The following is a 19556-nucleotide window of genomic DNA, read 5'->3' on the forward strand; positions in this document are numbered from 1 at the left end:
TGGGAAACATGCTCATCTGCTTTGTTGGGGTACGTGTGGCATTAGAGATGAGGTCTCAGTCTGATGAGGATGATTCCATTGCTTGGACTCAAGAATGACTCACTAGGGTGCCCACATGAGCAACAATTTATTTTTAAGGGGTCCTCTGGTCCTAGGGCACTTGCCTTTATGACATGTGCCTTCCCTGGGAACCGAACTAAATAAATGGTGCTGTACTGTTCAGAGTTTGTTTCACAGTGTCCAGGGCACGTGGTTCAGTGAAAGGTCTTGATTTGGAGCTTGCAGACCTATGTTTAAGTTTGGTCACTTAGCAGGTTTTTGCCCTCTTGAGCAAGGCACGTGACCTCTATGAGCCTTTGTTTCCTCATTTATAAAATATAAACAGTGAATAACTAACCTATACAATTCATAGGGCATGTATGGAACCTCAAATAAAATGTATATAAGCTTTATAAATATTGTATAATATATATATGTATGACATTTAAAAATAATAGTAGTGATAATACTGATAACAATTGTTAGTTATTGTGACAATGTCTTAGAGAATTTTAATCTGTTCTCTCATGCTTTGTGAACCAGAGGTTGGAGATAAAAGGTTCTCTCTCATGAAGCAGATGTAAAAACAGGGCATCATGACCCAAAAAGGAATAGCTGTGAGAGTTTTGCGTATATTATTGTGGGAGACAGAGTGGTTTATACAATCTGCCAGGGATACAGGGTGTGGTGGGATTCCCCAGAGGTGCTGTTGTTAAGGGGAGTCCCTCAGATGCCACTGGTCTTTATAGGCAGATGATGGCTTCTGTTATCTCCAGGGAGCACATAGGCAAGCAATGTGTTGGACAAACACCAGCTCTAGGGAAAATGAGCAATTTTGGGCAGAAAATGAAGGAGCAGGAGATCTTAAGCAAGGTGTATTTCATGCTGGCACATTGACGGCTTTTGATCTCTTTAAACATAGTCGGACTTATATATTCTGTTCACAAGGGACCAGGTAAAGGAGAGGTTGTGTAATTTTTCAAAATGCAGTCTGTCCTAAACTCGGCATAACTTGTAAGCAGTTTTTATAAGTAGGAAGAATGCAGATTTCAAGTAAAACTGTGAAACCAGAGAGCCCAGTGACCCATTTTCCTAAGGATATAAGCGATTTTAATAACCTAAAACCACTAGATGGCATACACCTCTGGAGGATACTTGCATTTCTATAAGCAACAGCTACTGCAATTAGATGCAGTAACGGTGGGATGTGGTGGTGATGGTGGTGGTGGCAGTGGTGTGTGTTTGTGTTTATGCCTGTGGGCATGTGCAAGATTGAGGCCCAGGAAAAATCACAGCAACCCTGTGTATGTTTCCACTAACTGATTCAAAAGACTGAGTATTTTTAACTTCGCTTCTTTTAAAATTTAGTTTTTAAAAATTTACACTATGAAAGTAATTTAAATGGAAAGAAAAAAGCCATTAAACAAATCTTCCTTTTTTTCTGTTTTCCCTCATGTTTGTATTTTTTTTTTTTACCACTATTGTATCATTAATGTTCATTAATGTTTAACTTAACTCCTTTACTGCTTATAAAACCATCATGTGAGACGGTGATACAGTATTTGAAGATCTCTATCCTCTTGCCTAGGTCTGTCCTCAGTTCTCCAGAGAGAGGAGGTCTGATTGGACATGTCCCAGCAGGGCTTTATCATCATCTGGTAAAGCATCTCCTTTCTGGCCCTTCCTGGGAGGTCATCAGGCCATCTTGTCTCCTGTGCCAGTTTTGTCACATTCCTTCCTGATGTCTCGTTCTCCTATGGGCCATCTGGTGCTGTAGGATCCTGAGATTCAGACAGGCCTGTGGTCTGAGTGGTGGCAGTGGTGGGGCTGTGGTGAGGAGGACTTTCAGGATTCGGGGTCCCATCTGGTTCCCTATGTTTCTAATAATAAAGGGCATCAGGCCCCATTTTCCTCTCTCCCTTTGTATTTACCTTGGGAGAGTGGTGAGTGGGATCTGGGTCTGAATTCCAGCATTCTGTCCATAATACTATCATAACACCATCAAAACTGCCTTGGTTCCTAACACTAGCCACTACAGAAAGTATTATATTATTGTTGACTTACTCACCCCATTGTGCAAATTTTCTTATTCTCACCATATGGACACCACTGTGACAATTATTATCTGTTTTTGCATAAAGTTTCCCTCTCCCTGCCATATTTTAGATTATTTTCTTTGCTACATTATAGATAATGGAATTTATTCATTCATGAGGTGGATCAATTTCATGGCTCTTAATACATGGCAACAAATCACTATACAAAATGAGTGAACTCATGTATCCTAGCATTTATAAACATGCCAATTTCACTGACTCCATCCCCAGCCTTTGTTGTAATATATAGGAAAAATGATATTCCAAATTATTTATCTCTCATATTTAGTAAGTTTTATTTACTTGAACGTAAAGGGAGGGGAAATTTAAGATTTTTAAATGTTGTTTCCCTGCATTATACTTTTTAAAAAGATTTTTCTTTTAGAGATTCTTTTGAATAGCCATAAAAAGATAAATCATTACTTTTTGAGGATGTATTTGTTAGTTTGAAAGCGATTAAGTCATTTGGAGCCATGTGTGGCTATAAAATGGTTGATCAAGTTGGGTAAACAATTTAAAAAAAATTATAAATCAGATAAAATTATAAAGTAATGGCTGATTTTCTTGTGGGACTTGGAAACTGTCTTTGAAGGCAATTCCCAAACTGACATTCAAGATGTGTTTTGGGCAACTCTACTGAAGAAGGAGAGTATTAAAATCATTAGTGCAATTTTCATTTTGTATTTCTTTGTAGGGTGAGCCTCATCATTTTTAACCAGAGGTATTGATTGCCTCAGAAAATATCAGAATTGTTGTATTATGAATGCAGATAGAAGCAGTGGCAAGCTGTTGACTTCCAACATGGGAAATTTGCGTTAACAGACTTTATTAGGAGAGAAAATAAATTTCTAATGTCTAATTTCCTAAAGCATCCCCAAGTATATTAATAGCAATCGTAGAGGTCTGAGTATCTGAGTGTATTATTTTAGTCTGTAGTGAGGATACAGGATATGACGTGAAGGGGGTTGTAGCTAGAGAAGGGCAGGAGGAAAACCTCCCTCTGCTGGAAGAAGACAAAGAGAGACAGAACAAGACAAAAGCTGAGCTGTGCGTATCTTATCTCTTTGCCTCTGTCAACATTCCAGGAGTGAGGTGGGAGAGCCTAAAGCAAGGAAGTGAAGGCACATACATACAGAGTGTTCATGCCTCACTTCTCAGGGGATTGACATCACCATAATGAACTTCACATTTGACATGATAGTGGCACAAGATGGCACCAGACACCTCTACATTAGGTGTAGGGGGAATATCTGAGACATGGACCTGAGGTAGTTCCTAGTTATGGAGTGGTGTGAAGGTGTCATGGTATCCAATGTGCAGGCAGAAGCTTGGATAAGGAAACCTGAGAGGGGTCTTTGTGACTGAAGGCAAATGCAGTGAACTGTGGAACACAGTGTCAAATAGCAACAAAATATTCCCAAGAGACCACGAAAAATGAACCATACATTAGTGGAGGTCAGCACAGAGCCCAAACTGGAGTAGCTGCTCACGTCAGATACCAGTAGTCCTCAGAGAAAAGGATGGAGAGTAGATAGCCTCACCCTCCTGCCATGATACGTACATTTCCTCTTGTAAACAGATATTACCAAGTGAGCTTCTTAACTTTTTAGTTTTACACGTTTAGATCCTACTACACTAATATTATTGGAGTAAGCATATCTTTTCTCAAAGTGAATACTTTGAATGTGAGCCTACTCATTGAGAAATATATGTAGTGCTATGTTTGTTAAAATGACTCCTCCCCTATTTTGGTCATAGTTGGTATGTGTTGTGTACTTTACTCACCTGATTCTCTTTCAGTGTTATCTGCCCCTGTTCCTTACACCCAATGAAGGTTCTAACACATCTAAAAATCTTCTCATTTTGTTGTACTCTCTGAACAAAGTTGGCTGGAAAGAAGCCAATCCTGTCTTGAATTTTCCCCTGAAAGGAAAAAGGAGGCATGCATCCACAATTGTAGCATTCATTGTAATTATAGTAACCAAATGATTTTTGTTCTTAAAGAAAGAGAAACACTTACTTTCCACCAGTCTTCATTGGAGTCCTCTAGAAGAGTAATCATGTCTCCTGGTCTAAAAAAGAGTGAATGGAGTTGGGTGGGAAAGTAGAGAGGGGAGAAAAGAAAAAATGGTATTTAAAAGTTGGAAGTAATAGTTTTTCATTTATACAAACAATACTAAAATAAATAGAAATAAAATTAGCATGACTATACCAGTTCTTCATGCCCATAAAAAATAATTTTTTTAGATATTGAAATTAAGTGTGATTTCTATGCTGTATTAAAAAAATAATCCTTAGTTTTATTTTTATACATAGATGATCATATTTGCACTGTAAAAAAACTCCAAATTTGGAAGTTGATAAGTTTCAGGTGCTGGTTGCCCTTTGTAGTCTGCCCTACAATCCTCCTCCCATTGCTCAGAGGTGACCAATGTTAATGGTTTCCTGTATCTCCTTCTAGACCCTTTCAATGCACTTACACTTACATGTAGATATATACATGTAATTTGATTTTTCTTTTTTAAAATATTGACATCTAGAATTAGTCATTATTTTTATCATTATCTGTGTTTTCTCAGTACCTTCTTGAAAGCTGTATACTTTTGCTTAGCTCTACTTTCCAGGCCTGCCACCTTTTGTGTTGCTATAATTTGGAACTTTGCTCTAGACGTGTGTGTGTGTGTGTGTGTGTGTGTGATTTTTCATCAAGAATTACTTGGGTTTAACTGAAGATTTACATGTTTTTGTTGATGTGGTGGTTATTTGCCACTTCTCAATTTTCACAGCCACATGTGTGTTTGAGTGTTTGGATGTGTGTTTTAATTCCTTCTACTCAGCCCTTGCTGGAGCTTTTACAATCTGAAGACTCATGTTATTTTCAACCTAGGAAAATTTTCTACTATATTTTTACCGCTTTCTCCCACTCATTTTCTCTCTCCTTTCTTTCTAGAACTTCTAGTCAACACATGCTGGACTTTCTGAATCAATTATCCGCAGCCTTTGTCTTTCTTACACATTTCCTAACATTTTTCTCATCTATGTTCTTAAAATTTTTCTCAATTTTATCTTTCTGATCACTTATTTTGTGTTTAGGCTTGTCTCTTCTATCATTTAATATATCTAATAGATTCCCCTGGTTCCTTACTCCCAATGAAGGTTCTAACACTCTTTTAAAAGAATTTTTAATAAAAAATAAATTAATTTCCAAGGGTTTTTTATTATTTTCTAAAGTTTCCTTTTCATATTTGCCGCTTTCTGTTATGGATGCAATATTATAATGGATTTTTTTTTTTTCCGGGAGGGCACAGCTCACCATGGCCCATGCGGGGATCGAACCGGCAACCTTGGTGCTAACAGCACTACACTTTAAACAACTGAGCTAACTGACCATCCCCTTATAATGGATCTTTCTGAGGATATTATTATATTTTTTAAAACAATATTTCTTTATCGAATTCTTTATTTCCTCTAGGATTAGTTGGCTTATTCTTTATCTTACTACTTCTCCTTCTGATCAATGGATTTTCTCCAACATCTGTATTTCTTGGTTGTTTCTTTCTTTTATTTTTTTTCTTGGGTGTTTCTTTATAGTAGTTGCTGGAAATAGAGGTAGTTGTGGGTAGCTGGGTGAGTTTCTTTGTGATTGCATACATCTGTGTCTGTAATGGCTCTCTCTCCCAAGTGTGAGGGTTAATTTCAGGCCCTGTTTAAGAGAGCAGGGTATGTCAGTTGATATATCTCATTTTTGGATGCATGAATAGGAGGCAAGCTGTCTGGGGGCCTCCTACCTCTACTCCAATGTCTAAAAGAATGAGGGCTTTCTTAACGTTGGTGAGGGAGAAGGTAAGCTTGTTTTCCTGCTAAGTAGAGCCACCTTTCTCTTCCCCCAATGTTCTCAAGAAGGTCTGGAGGTCCAGAGTTATCTAAGCACAGTTCTTATTCTTGCTCAGACTTCTGTGCTCACACAGGAGCCCTCCTTAGGCATGAAACTTTCATGTACTTTCTTTCAAGTACAGGTATTGATTGAATTCTGGAGTCAAATACCATTGCTGCCAAACATCACTGCTCATTGTAAGCACTGATGTGATATTATATACCCAGGTAAGACTCAGTATCAGTTACATATTGCTATGACAATGCTGTGTAACAAATAGCCACAAAACCTCAATGACTCAATCCCATGCTTGGGTGCTGGCTTGCTGTTGGCTGAGATGACCGGGGTGACTTTGCTCTTTTCCATGGTTCTCACACCCCAGAAGGCTAGTTTGGATATTCATGGCAATGCCAGAGTTTCAAGAATAGCAAATGGAAACATGCAACACAGAAAGCCCCTAAGCCCTAGACTCAAAACTCCTACATTGTCACTTCTGCCTCATCTTATTGGGCAAAGCCAGTCAAGAGGCCAGTCCAGACTCAAGGGATGGGGTAACAGGCACCACCTCTGTGGTGAGAGGAACTGCAAAGTCTCATGGCGAAGGGCATGAATATAGGGAAGGGCGAAGAATTGGGTTATAATGCAATCAAGCCATCAGAGACACCTCATGCTCTTCAATGAATTTGCTGTGAGTTCAGTATCTCTGTATGTGCTCTTACTTCCAAAGTTTTTGTTTTTTTTTTCCCTGAGTACTCTGGTCTCTGTTCATCTTCATTTTTCTCAACCAGATTCTATTTGTTGCAGTCTGCCAGGAAACTCTCAGGATTTGGGGGTCTCTGATAGTATTATTTCTTGTTTTCTGGTACTGTTATGGATGTATTCTTTAAAAAATATATGTATTTTCTGACATTTTAAGGGATTATAGCAAGAGGGGAAGTAGATTTGTGTGCTCATTTTGCTCTTCTGATTCAATCTCCTCTGCTGTCATTTTCAATTCTTAGTTAATATCTATCTTCGTAGGGGATTCCAAATATAACAGGCTTGTTGCACCTGAAACATTAAACACAACTGGCATTTGGGTATTCCAGCAGTCACAGTTTCATGCTGATGCCACAGAAAGTGAGATGGCTGAAAATCATTCTTTTCCCAGGTGAGGGATTTAATTAAGCAGCAAGGATGAAAGTCGATGCAGAAAAATCTCTCTAGCTCCAGCAGATGTTATTTAACCTAATAACCTAAGAAACCATGTGTTGGTATCAACTACAAAGACTTCACTGGTGGTTTGGTAGAAATCGTTCAGCAGGGAATAAAGCTGGAGATTAGGGGAGGCACCTTTTCCTAAGTGTGCAAAAGGACGCTGCCTGAACCCAACCTCTATTTTTCTAGTCTCGATAGAGACTCACTTTTCCTGTGCCCAGAAGTGGACAGTCCCTGAGCCCATGGCCCATGTTAACTAAACCACACAGTAGAATAAAGCAATCCATGAAATACAAGCTATAATTTTACGAGAACTACCAGACATACTCCTGACAGTGTGATGGAGATTCTGTTCCTGAAAAAGAGCTCTGCCAGTATCAGAAAGTGGTTTGATGAGCAAGGAGAGTTACATTCATCCAATGTGTTCTTTTTATATTTTAAATTTACCTACTCATTTAACAAATATTCTAGGATGCTGACTTTGAAAGAGCCATTTTTCCAGGCACTGGGTATGCTCTGGTGAATAAAGTCCTCACTGAGGCTAATATTCTAGTGAGAAAGTTGCATAAAAAACAAGAAAATTTATAATAAAACAATAAATACATAATGTGTCTATGTTGTGAACTGTCTTAAGGACAATGAAGGAATTAAACTGGATGCAGTCATAAAGAAGTGTAGATGCCTGACAGTGGTCAATGCTCTAACCATCTCATGGAGACAGTGAGTGTCTCCTTTTCACTGGAGGGAGGAACTTGCTCTAGGGCAGCCCTGGAATCCAAGACAGCAGCGGTCTAACATTTGGGTCAACCTGTGGATTTGTGCTGCCCCACACCCCTGCCTGGCATCAGCCATCAATCTCAGCATTCTTTCCCCCTGAGCCTGCACTCAGACTTACGAGTCATTTTTAACACTGGGCCCCAGGCGGTAGATCTGAGCAGGCATGCAAGATAAAACCACTCTGTGTAATACAATGTTTTACATTTATTTTTTTAAATGTGTTTTGACCCAGTTTTTAAATTCTGGCTAGAGGCTGCTCAGTTCCCCCTAAGCAGCTGGTTAAATCAATACCCCAACCATTTCCCTTTGGGCTCTAAAACTCCAGGCCACTAGGCACCACCAGCTCCAGCCCTAACTGCTCTGAGGGCCAGATACCAGACAACTAGGGACAGCCCTTATGCCCTGGAGCCAGGGAAATGATCCCAGTTAACTAATTCACTGGGAGCCTAGGAAACCCAGCTAAGCCCAGCTGTTGGCCCCACCTAAGCTGCCCCTATAGCTCCTACTTGCTGTTATGTGACTCCCAGTGGCCCATGTGGCCCTGTGTCGTGGGCCTTCACTCTCAACTGGGAGTTCTCTTCTCAAACCGGTTCTCCACTTAGTTCTTTTCTCTCTCTTTTTGTGGTGTTGGGGTGCTATGTCCTGCCATCAAAGAACTAAATCCAAACATTCTGCCCACCTGCTCTTCATAGGGAGTGCCTTGCCATTGTTCCCCAAGGAATGGAGGCCTAATGCCTACAATTCTCCTTCCTTTCATTGGTCCTAGGATGGACATTGCTGGTGTATCGACACCCTGCCTCCAACTGCTTCATACTTCTGGGCTGACCAGGACCATTCCATGGAACAATTTTTTCTTAGTTCAGGTATCACACTCCAAATGTGTTCAGAGAAAGCCGTGCTCTGGTCTAATAGCTATGCTCTTTTTTACAGGTAACTTGATGGTCCTGATCCATTATGTGTAGATTTTATAGTTTAACTCCTTATTTCTAAAGTCATGGGGATGAACTTGTCAGGCCCCCAAATACTTATAAAAGGTTCCTTTTGCTTAATTCAATCAGCGCGTCCTAAGTTCAGGTACAAATTCTGCTTGAACTGGAACTCAGAATTATATAGCATGATACACAGTATAACGCAATTCATAAACAATGGAAGCATCCGTTCCCTATTTGTTGCAGATAGATCAGAGTGCCACAGATGGCCTGTTTTTGTTTGCTCAGTAAAATTTGTATTGGGCCCAGAAGAAGATTTTCAGTTTGGTTATATCATGATTTTATGGAAAGTCTTGAACTATTGAGGGCACTGTGAGCTATCAACAAGAGTAGGAATAAGATAACAAAAGCTAACTACAGAATTATGGTTTAATCTGTGAGCGTGCCTGTGTGTTTATGTAGTTCTGCATGTTGTTATCTGGGTTCATTTTCAGCAGTCTTTTGCTTCTCTCATTTCTCAATTTTCTGCTTAGATATAAGAGCCCATCTCTTCTCCCACCAGGTGAACTGGTTTCAGGGACTCGGAGAGCACCCTGTGCACTGATGATATGAATGATGCAAGTGGAGCCCAGCCAGCTAGAGGGAACTCTTCTGCAAGGTGTTAGGAAGGTGCCTTGGTATTCTGTGGGTGGGAGCTCCGGGAGGGTGGAGTGTGAGTTGTCCGGAGGTCCCCCCTTGCCCAGCCTCTCTCCATTCCCCACGTAGAGCACAGAGTCCTAGGACTGGAGACGCTGACACCTCCTGATGAGGTCACTGCTTCTGAGAGACACCTTCCCTGTTGTCTAGGATAACCTGAGACCTCACACTGGCCCTCTTTTGGAAGACATGGTCAAGGCAGGATGCCCTGGGCCTTCTATGCTTTTGTAATAGTTGGGATATACTGCATGTTTTGGAAAACAAAGGATATTTGTCTTTCTTTATCCCTTCATCTCTGCCTATGGAGACGAAGAAAATTATATGACATTCAAGTATTTCTTGAATGCTTATGACATGTTAGATTTTGAGTGTGCACCAAGTGTACAGAGATGGATAAATTTTTCTAAGCATCAGTTGTCTTCTCTGAAGGCGAAGATAATAATTGTGCCCACCTCATGAATATTTTTGAGGACTAAGTAAGGTGATACTTATAAAGAAATGTAGAAAAGCCCACAACAGATGGTGGCTATTGTGGTTAAAACATTGTTACTGCCCTCAAGATGTTGATAATCTTAAAGGGGAAAGCCTCGTAAACTGGTAATTTATAATAAGTGTCATTGCTGAATGAGAAAAATAGGCCTGGGGGCACAAACAAGTGTGGAATTGACCTGAAACAAAAATCCCAAACATACGCGCCTTTTTAAGACTCAGCTACCTCATTTATATTTGTATAATTATAAACCATGCACAACAAATACATAATGAACTATATTTACTTTGCAAAGCTGCTGTGTGGATTAAATGAGAATACGTATGTAGAAGTCTTTAGCATTGTGACTGATATACAATAAGGGTTTACAAATTACATTTCCTCCTAAAAATGTAAATCTTCACTTGGAAATTAGAAGATCTAGTGATAACTACCTTTTAATTGAGTGCCCTCTTAGATGTTTGGAAGGGACAGTTGGTTAATGAAATAGCCTCTTAAGTGGCCCCGACACTGTCCTTGGGTATGATTCCGAGCTTCTGAAAAGCTTTTTCCCTCTCTTTTACATTCCCCATCCCTCTTGCCCCTCCACTCCATGTGTGGCAAGGCCTGGGGGCTGGAGCTAATATTCTACCACCCAGGGGCTGATTGCAATGTAGAGGCTGGAAGGATTGAGGAAGACAGCCAAATAGCCTGGAGCAGAACAGCAATGTTCACTGAGTGATGTGAGCATGACATGGTGCATTTTCACGCAAGAAAGAAGGTTCAGAGAGCCTTCACAGTAATACGCAGGGGTTAAATCCCCTTCTAACACCCTTAGGTCAATCTGCCTCTTGTACTACCTAAGCCTTGTGAGAACTCATCAGAACTCTCCATTTTAATCTGCAAGTACTTTGAGATATCTTTAATATTTCTCACCCTTTCCCATTCATTAAGCAAAAAGAACCCCCGATGAAGCTTACAGCAACCATATTCACTCAGCCAAAATAGATGTCCTAGAAAAACCAGGCTAAGGGGAACAGAAGAAGAAGCCAGCCAAACTGCTCCATTAATTTTAAATCTACTGCTTGATTTTTCACTAGACCTATTTTTCAATTTCCGTAATCCTGGTCTAGAGCCATTTAGTCTGAGAACATGGGTAGGTAACAAGGAACTCTTGAACTACACAATTTGATTTTGTCTTAAACCTGGTATCCATAAGACTGCCAGCACTTTCCCACGTTAAGAGACTAGCTCAGAGAAAAAGCATTCAGCTAAAGGGAAATTTGGATGGGATTTGGTAAGTTTTCCTGAACTGGCATGGATCACGCTCTCCAGGACCTAATTGAAAGAGGCATTTGAGTGAGAGGGAGGCTGCTAAACACATTAGTGACATTTGGGAAGATCTGGGTTTCTTGACACAGTGCAGCATCAGAACATAATATGCATCAGAGACTTCCCTCAAATAGCCTTAATTGCATTTTGATGTCCTGGTGACTGTGAAGATTATTTTTAAATCAAATTGGTGTATTAGAATTACATTTAGTTTTAATTAAGTTGATGCATTTGCCAAGCAGTAATGTACTTAGAGAATGGAAACAAGACACCCAGGGATTCTTATTCTGGCTGACTCTGTCTCAAGGGCTCTCCTGTTCTTATTTTATGGAGGGTGTATAAAACCTTACAGAATGAGGGACATCATCACATAAGTTATAAGCCAAGAACCCAGTGTGGACCATACACTGGGTATCGGCACTGAGAATCAGAACACCTGCATTCTGGTTGGGGCTATGCCACCGGCCCACTGAGTATCTTGGGATAAGTCACAGTTGTTCTCAAATCTGACAGATAGTCAGAATCCAGAGAAACATTTAACATACAGATTTCCAAATGGGATTTGACTCTCTAGGCCTGAGTGGCGCCCAGAAATCTCTATTTTAATAATACTCTCCAGGAGATTCTTATGGCTTCTAACAAGTATTAACCATCTTCACCACAGTTTTCTCCTCTGTAAAATACTACTTGCTCGGATAACCCAACAGATTTGCCAAGAGAACTCAAGGGGATGTCAGAGAAAATTGTGAAAGACTTTGAAATGGGCAAATAAGATTATCGATCTGGGTGTCTAACTCACCTTTCCAGGTCCCCTCCCCCTTTCAATGTCTGAGCTGTTATTTTACATTTCCACAAGTTGTAGAAAACTGATGACACATACAAATGACTCTTGTCCATAGAAATGCAAGTGAATTGTGTCTGGTGGAATCTAATGAATTATTACCCTGTGAATACTGACCACTTTTGCATGAATCTGTAAATTCATACCAGCACTCATTGCCTACATATACGCGGTGCTTGAATTCTTTGAACCAAATGTGATACATTACTGACTCTCTCATTAATTAATGAGTCTAGTAAAAATTCTGACATGTGTACACTTTATATTTGTATCAGAGTCATGATTTTAACTTAATTTTTTAAAATTATCCTTGAACAAGAGTGACTTTTCATTAACTCATTCTATAGGCTACAAGCTTCCTGGTCTTACAAATAAGCTTAACAATCTTAACAGACTTGTAAGAAGTGATGTGAATGGCCAACCGGGGATAAATTAATACATTGTCTGATCCTGCTGATTAAGATATAATTGTCAACCTTATCAGCGAGGAAACCTACCACAATCAGTGTAGGATGGAAGGTGTGGGGTAAGAGGAAGGTGAGTGGACTTGTAGCTTGCCTCCCTGGGTTACAGCCCTGAGTCTCTACTTTCTACCTGTGAGTTCTCAGTCCTGCTTCTTCTACCTTATCCCCTAAAGGGTAAAGCACCATAAGTGTTCTCATTTGAATATGAACACAACACTAGATGCTTTAAGCTTTACAGAATTTTAAGATAGTCTTTCCAGAGCGAAGCTGGAGTGAATGTGGTTAGCTCAATATGCGCCTGCTCCTGCAATGAATTTGCACCACCTCTTTTGTAATGGAGTTTGCATGCGCCCCCCACTTGGTACCTCTTAAAGTAATTCTCTTGTTCAGCGATTTGACCTATTCTTCCCTTACCCTTTCCTCACTGGAGAGAGATTGACTGCTCACTCACCAAGCTGCACAAGCACCCATGACCCCTTTGCTGAAGTCCTGGCTTGGCTGTGATGTCACCTCCTTGCAAAGCCTTCTCTGACTTCCCAAGGATGCTTGGATGCCCCCTTGAGGTGCTGCAGCAGCATCCTGGATTCTCTCCTGACCCACAAGATCTCACGCTGAAGTGTACCTTCCTGTTTCGTCTTATGCCAGCCCCCAGCCTCTGACCACCTGAGCTTTTTGAGGACGGGCTCTATCAGTTGTTCACCCAGCAGAGAGTAGATGCTCATTCATGACATGATGAGCGGCGGATAGATGAAACACATCCTGGAAACAGCCATACAAGGCTTAAAATCAGTTTTAACTCTATTTCCAATGGTGCTTTGAAAAAAATCAGAAAGAGATGAATTCAGGCCATCTCATCTGCAGAGGTTCTTGTGAATTTTAGCTAATGAGACAACTGGTTGCCTGGTTTCATTCCGACTCACCCATGGAAAGAATCTGAGACTCACTGCTTCCAAGAAAGAGTCTGGTGATTCAAGAATCTAAATCTTAATTTGGGGTTATAAAAGAAGACAGGTTTTTCTTTAAAGCCCCTCAAAATTAGGTGTACTGACTCACATTGAAATAACAGTTGATATGTATCCCAGAATTTAATACATTGAAAACGCAGTTCCTCTTTTCCTGTCTTGGCTCATAAGATTTGTGTCACTTCTCTCCCTCTTGTTCCTCCCCCCCCCATAATGAAACATGGCTATTATATAAATCTGTTTGGGGAGGACTAATAAAAATGAAAATGTCTTAGATGTGGGAAGCCAAAGTAGATTTCTTTGGAATAGGCATCATATGGTCACTAAAATATGCATTTGACCCTTTAAGTCTTTTATTTACTTTTTAAAAAAAGATTTTTATTAAAATATAGCTAACATACAATACTATATTAGTTTCAGTGTACATGGTAGTTATTCAACAGTACCCACCTGGCACTATGGTTATTACCATATTATTGATTTTATTCCCTATGCTAAAGAAATGATCACCATGATAAATTCAGCAACCATCTGACACCATACCACACTATCACAATATTATTGACTATATTCCCTATGCTGTATATTACATCCCCAAGACTTTTTTGTTTTATATCTGGAACTTTGAACCACTTATTCCTCTTTATCTTTTCCCCCATTAAAGTTTTTTTCAATTACAGGTGACATTCAATATTATATTAATTTCAGGTGTACAGCATAGTAGTTAGACATTTATATAATTTATGAAGTGATCCCCCTGACTAGTACCCACCTGGCACTATACATAGTTATTACCATATTATTTACTATATTCCCTATGCTTTACTGTACATCCCCATGACTATTTTATAATTACCAATTTGTATTTCTTAATTCCTTCCCCTTTTTCACCCTTCCTCAACCATCTCCCACCTGGCAATCATCAAAGCGTTCTCTGTACCTATGAGTCTGTTTCTGCTTCATTTGTTTGTTTGTGTATTTTGTTCTTTAGATTCCACTTACAAGTGAAATCATATGACATTTATCTTTCACTATCTGACTACACTCAGCACAATACCTTCTAGGTCCATCCATGTTGTCTCAGTTAGCAAGATTTCATTCTGTTTTATGGCTAAGTAATATTCCATTGTATATATGTACCACCTCTTCTTTAGCCATTCATCCATTCAGGGACACCCAGGTTGCTTTCATATATTGGCTATTGTAAATAATGCTTCAATGAACATATGGATGAACATGTCCCCTCAAAGTAGTGTTTTGGGTTTCTTTAGAAGAATACCCAGAAGTGGGATTACTAGGTCTTTCTTTGTCTCTTGTTATAATCTTTGCTTTAAAGTCTATTTTGTCTGGTATAAATCTTGCTACCCACACTTTTTGTTTGTTTGTTTCCATTTTCATGAAATATCTTTTTCATCCCTTTACTTTCATTCTGTGTTTGTGTTTCAATCTGAAGTAAGTCTCTTGTAGGCAGCGTATGTAAGGGTCTTGTTTTCTTGTCCATTCAGTTTCCCTATCTTTTGATTGGAGCATTTAATCCATTTACATTGAAAGTAATTATTGATAGGTATGTAGTTATTGCCATTTTATTATTCATATTTATGACTTTTTTTTTTTCATCTTAAAGGAGTCCCTCTAAGATTCCTTGTAATACTGGTTTAGTGGTAATGAACCCCTTTAGCTTTTTCTTGTCTGAGAAGATTTTTATCTGTTCTTGGCTTCTAAGTTTTGCTGGATAGAGTAATCTTGGTTGCAGGTCCTTGCTTTTCATCACTTTGAATATTTTGTGCCAATCCCTTCTGGCTTGGAAAGTTTCTATTGAGAAATCAGCTGTCAGTCTCATGGGAGCTCCCTTGTAGGTAACTAACTGCTTTTCTTTTGCTGCTTTTTAAGATTCTCTCTTTGTTTTTAACCTTTGGTATTTTAATTATAGTGTGTCTTGGTGTGGGCCTCTTTGGGTTCATCTTGTTTGGGACTCTGCACTTCTTGGTCTTCTATATCTATTTCCTTCACCAGGTTAGGGAAGTTTCCAGTCATTATTTCTTCAAATAGGCTTTCATTTCATTGCTCTTTTTCTTCTCCTTCTGGTACCCCTATAATGTGAATGTGAGTATATTTTATGTTGTTCCAGAAGCTCCTGAAACTATCCTCATTTTTTTGGAATCTTTTTTCTTTTTGCTGTTCTGATTGGGTTTTTCTGCTACCTTATCTTCTAAATCACTGATTCTATCCTCTGCTTCACCTAATCTACTGTTGATACCCTGTAATGTATTCTTCATTTCAGTTATTGTATTGTTTATTTCTGACTGGTTCTTTTTTATGTTTTCTATCTCCATTTTTATGTCTTCTATCTCTTTGTTGACGTTTCCCCTGATATCATTGAGCATCCTTATAAACTGTTTTTGGAACTCTGCATCTGTTGGATTGTTTGTCTCCATTTTGTTTAGTTCTTTTTCTGGAGCTTTGTTCTGTTGTTTTATTTGGGATATGTTTCTTTGTTGCCCCATTTTGGCTGCCTCCCTGTGTTTGTTTCTACGTATTAGGTAGGGCTGCTATGTCTCCTGGTCTTCGTAGAGTGGCCTTATGTAGTAGGTGTCCTGTCGGGCCCAGTGGCACAGTCCCTTGGTTGCCAGAGCCAGGTGTTCCAGGCGTGTCCCTTGTGTGGGTTGTGTATGTCCTCCTATTGTAGTTGAGCCTTAGTTGCTACTTGTACATCAATGGGAGGAATTGACCCTTGGGCTCATTGGTTGTGAGGACTGGCTTTTACTATAGTGACAGAGCTGTTGTGCAGGGACTGACCCTATGGAGAAGGATTTGCTTTAGCAGGGCTCTGGTATCTGCTCAGTCAGCACTTTGGGTATGTCATCCTTGGACAAGGCTGGGTGATATTCTAGTTTGGTTCAAAGCTAGCCACAGGGCATGCCAGACTCAGGGTCACCTAGGAGACCTGCTGTTGGCCAAATTCAGCTGAAGTCTGTGCCCTTCCCAGGGCCAGCTGGCATGAGTCACAGAGCAATTTGCAGATGACTGCTACCTGCTCTGTGCTTGGAGGTGCCTTGAGAGGCAAATCTGGGAACCTAGGCCAGCTGTCCTTAGTGCTGGGGTTGGCGCTGTTCTATCTGAGGTATGGGACATGCAGAAGCCAGATGCTGCTTGTTTGGGTTTTGTGAACCTTTGAGAGACTTTAGGAAAGTCTGTAACATGAGCCAAGGCAGGTGGTTTGTATGAAGAAGCCACTGGAAGTCGCTTGGGTGGGCTCGGAAGTTGGGTGGGGCATGGTCTCAGAATCACCAGGGCTGAGCCAATTGTGTTAAGCTGGTTGATGGAGACTCAGATATGGCAGTTGCCTATGACTGCACGCTGGGAAAGGGGAGAGCTTAACAAAAAAAAACCCAATGGCTCCACCAGCTCTTCCATCTAGGAGAAAACTGCCCCTCCAGCACTCGTCTTGAAGCCAGACATCTCAGTTTCCCCCTGTATGTCCCTGTGACTTCTCCAGCTGCTGCCCCAGAGCTATCTCAGAGTCAGCAATTCTGTAAGCAAGTAAGTCCATGCTCAGTCCCTTTAAGAGGAACGCCTGGGACTCCAGCTGCCCTCTGTCTCACTCAGCCACAATCTCTATTGGTTTTCACAACCAAAAATTATGGAGACTTCACTCCCTGGCACTGGAACCCTGGACTGGGGTGCCTGGAGTGGCTTTGGCACCCCTTGCTCCTTTGTGGGCAACCTCCTCAGCCGAGATATCCCTCCGATTTTTAATGGTCACATGCGGGTGTGGGACCAGCCCGTTCTGCATCTCTGCCCCTCCTACCAGTCTCAAGGTGGCTTCTTCTGTATGTCCTTAGTTGTAAGGCTTCGGTTCAGCTAGACTTCAAGCGATTCTTAATGATGGTTGCTTTGTAGTTTAGTTGTAATTTGATGTGGTCATGAGAGAAGGTAAGCAGAGCATTTACCTAGTACACCATCTTGACCAGAACTCTCTCTTTTATTTACTCTTGGTCCTTTATTTCAGTCTCTCTCTGATGTTTTATTGGTTTGTGTTTATTTGGAGTTATTTACGTCTGCTGATTATTTACATGATACATCAACTCAGCAAAGCCATAAAAATTATTCTTATTGATTTTTAAAAGATGTCTTGGTATGAATAATAAATGATGGCTCTGAGACTGTTTGCAGACTACTGACCCCGAAAACAGTGAGGATAATGGGACTGGTTACATTGTTAATATGGAGGGCAGGATTTACTTTCTTCAAAAAGCTAAGCATGTGTTATTAAGTTCTTGTTAATAATTGTGTGTGTGTGTGTGTGTGTGTGTGTATGAATGACTGTATTTGAGTGTGCATGAGTATGTGAATGTGTGCATGTGAGTGTGAGTGTGTGACTGTGTGGTCATGGAGCTCTGACTGTGAGTGTGTGAGAGTGTATGTGCACATGTAAGTGTATCACACACACATACTCATCCACTTGGCCAAGAGGATGATTTGACACATGGCCAATGTGAATGCACAAGGTGGTATGTAATAATAATGATATCAGTGCTGATTATAACGAGGTTCTCCAATTTACATGTCAAGTAGCATTTTAAGGAGCCTTGCTCATGAATTAAGCTGGCAGTCCATAAAGTGTAATTTTCCAAACTCTTTAAAAAAAAACTGTATAATAAAGGTTATTGGTGGAAATTGTTAGAGACCCTTAATTACAGAAGGTCATCTACTTACTATACAAGCTCATTACACTCAGAGGAACCTGAGTGGCTCTCTAAGGCTTCCAGACTGCAAATCATCAGTAATAATTAGAGATCCCACACATGATGGCCTCACATATTTCATGTCAATGGTAAAATTCCATGCCTATGGTGTGTCATGTCAGGAACTGCAAAACCTACTTAGAAGATGAAGGACAGCGTATCACAGCCTCCTTAGCTCTGGACCAATTAGATAAAGTCTCATTGGATGTGCTCATAGGCCAGAGAGAGCCTTTGTGTTTTCTCTACTAAATATCCTTAGGGTAGTGTTAATAAGGTTGCTTGCAAGACTAGGAAATAAAACATATTGTGAAAGGATGCAAATTCTGAAGAGAAGGTATCTAAAATATACTGTACACCTCGCTTTGTACAGGACATGAAATTCCACCTTTCATTTACATTATCATGTTAAATGAAATATTAAATGAAATATCCTCCCTCGGAAGGAGAAAACTGAGGCTCCACGAGATCAGTTTGCTCAAATTGGTGCAGCTAGTGAGGATCAGAACTGGAAGGAAGGTCAGGTCTATGTGGCTCCCAGACATTGCTCTTTTCTGTCCTGCTACCTGTTCTTTCCTATCTCTGCCCATGATGGTGGAGAGATAGGGCATTATCATGGGATGTGAGCTCCTGCAGTTTGGAAAGGTAACGGTGAATGAATTTACAAAGGAAGTTTATTTTGCACTGAAACTGTAGCAAAACAGATTGTGTGGAGCCTTTGTAGTTAGACAGCATTTGGAGACTAATGATGGGACCATAGCACTTCTAAGAGGAGTGCTTAGTGCCTTAAGAATAAGGGGGCAGCACCTGGCTTCTCATCTCTGCGCCTCATTCCTCCACCCTCAACTGTGAGTGCTCAGTAAAGAAGTACCGTAGCAGGGATTCTTGAAAATTGTCTTAAACCCTTTGTTCTTTATGAATACAACCATGGGCTAATTTGGTCTCCTTTCCTATAATTTCTTCTTGACAAATAGTTTCATCATGGGGTGAAGGTGCTTCTCTAGGAAACAGTTCCTGGCTAACCCCTCTGAGCTTGGTTTGCTTCCTCTGTTACAGTTTCCATTATATCGTCATGTACTTGATGTGCCCACTAATTGTAGATGTCAGGCGCAGCATTAGTTCCTTTCATCCCCACAAT

The 19556-nt window shown here is 40.3% G+C and overlaps 1 protein-coding gene across 3 annotated transcripts in view; it reads right to left on the bottom strand.

Moving 5' to 3' along the window:
* STAC (SH3 and cysteine rich domain) overlaps positions 1–19556 on the bottom strand; it is a 135373-nt gene that overhangs the window by 10619 nt on the left and 105198 nt on the right. For 2 of the 3 annotated variants that reach the window (XM_019727663.3, XM_074312639.2), the window contains exons 9-10: positions 4156–4207; positions 3921–4058 (exon numbers count right to left, since the gene is read on the bottom strand). In XM_019727663.3, coding sequence (XP_019583222.3) covers positions 3921–4058; positions 4156–4207 — 190 coding nt within the window. The remainder of the gene's footprint in view (positions 1–3920; positions 4059–4155; positions 4208–19556) is intronic. The other variant, XM_074312640.2, reaches the window with a different exon arrangement.

The sequence above is a fragment of the Rhinolophus sinicus genome, chromosome 5, assembly GCF_057876585.1.
Source record: "Rhinolophus sinicus isolate RSI-liver-muscle chromosome 5, RSI-T2T, whole genome shotgun sequence".
In the NCBI taxonomy this organism is placed as follows: Eukaryota; Metazoa; Chordata; class Mammalia; order Chiroptera; family Rhinolophidae; genus Rhinolophus; species Rhinolophus sinicus.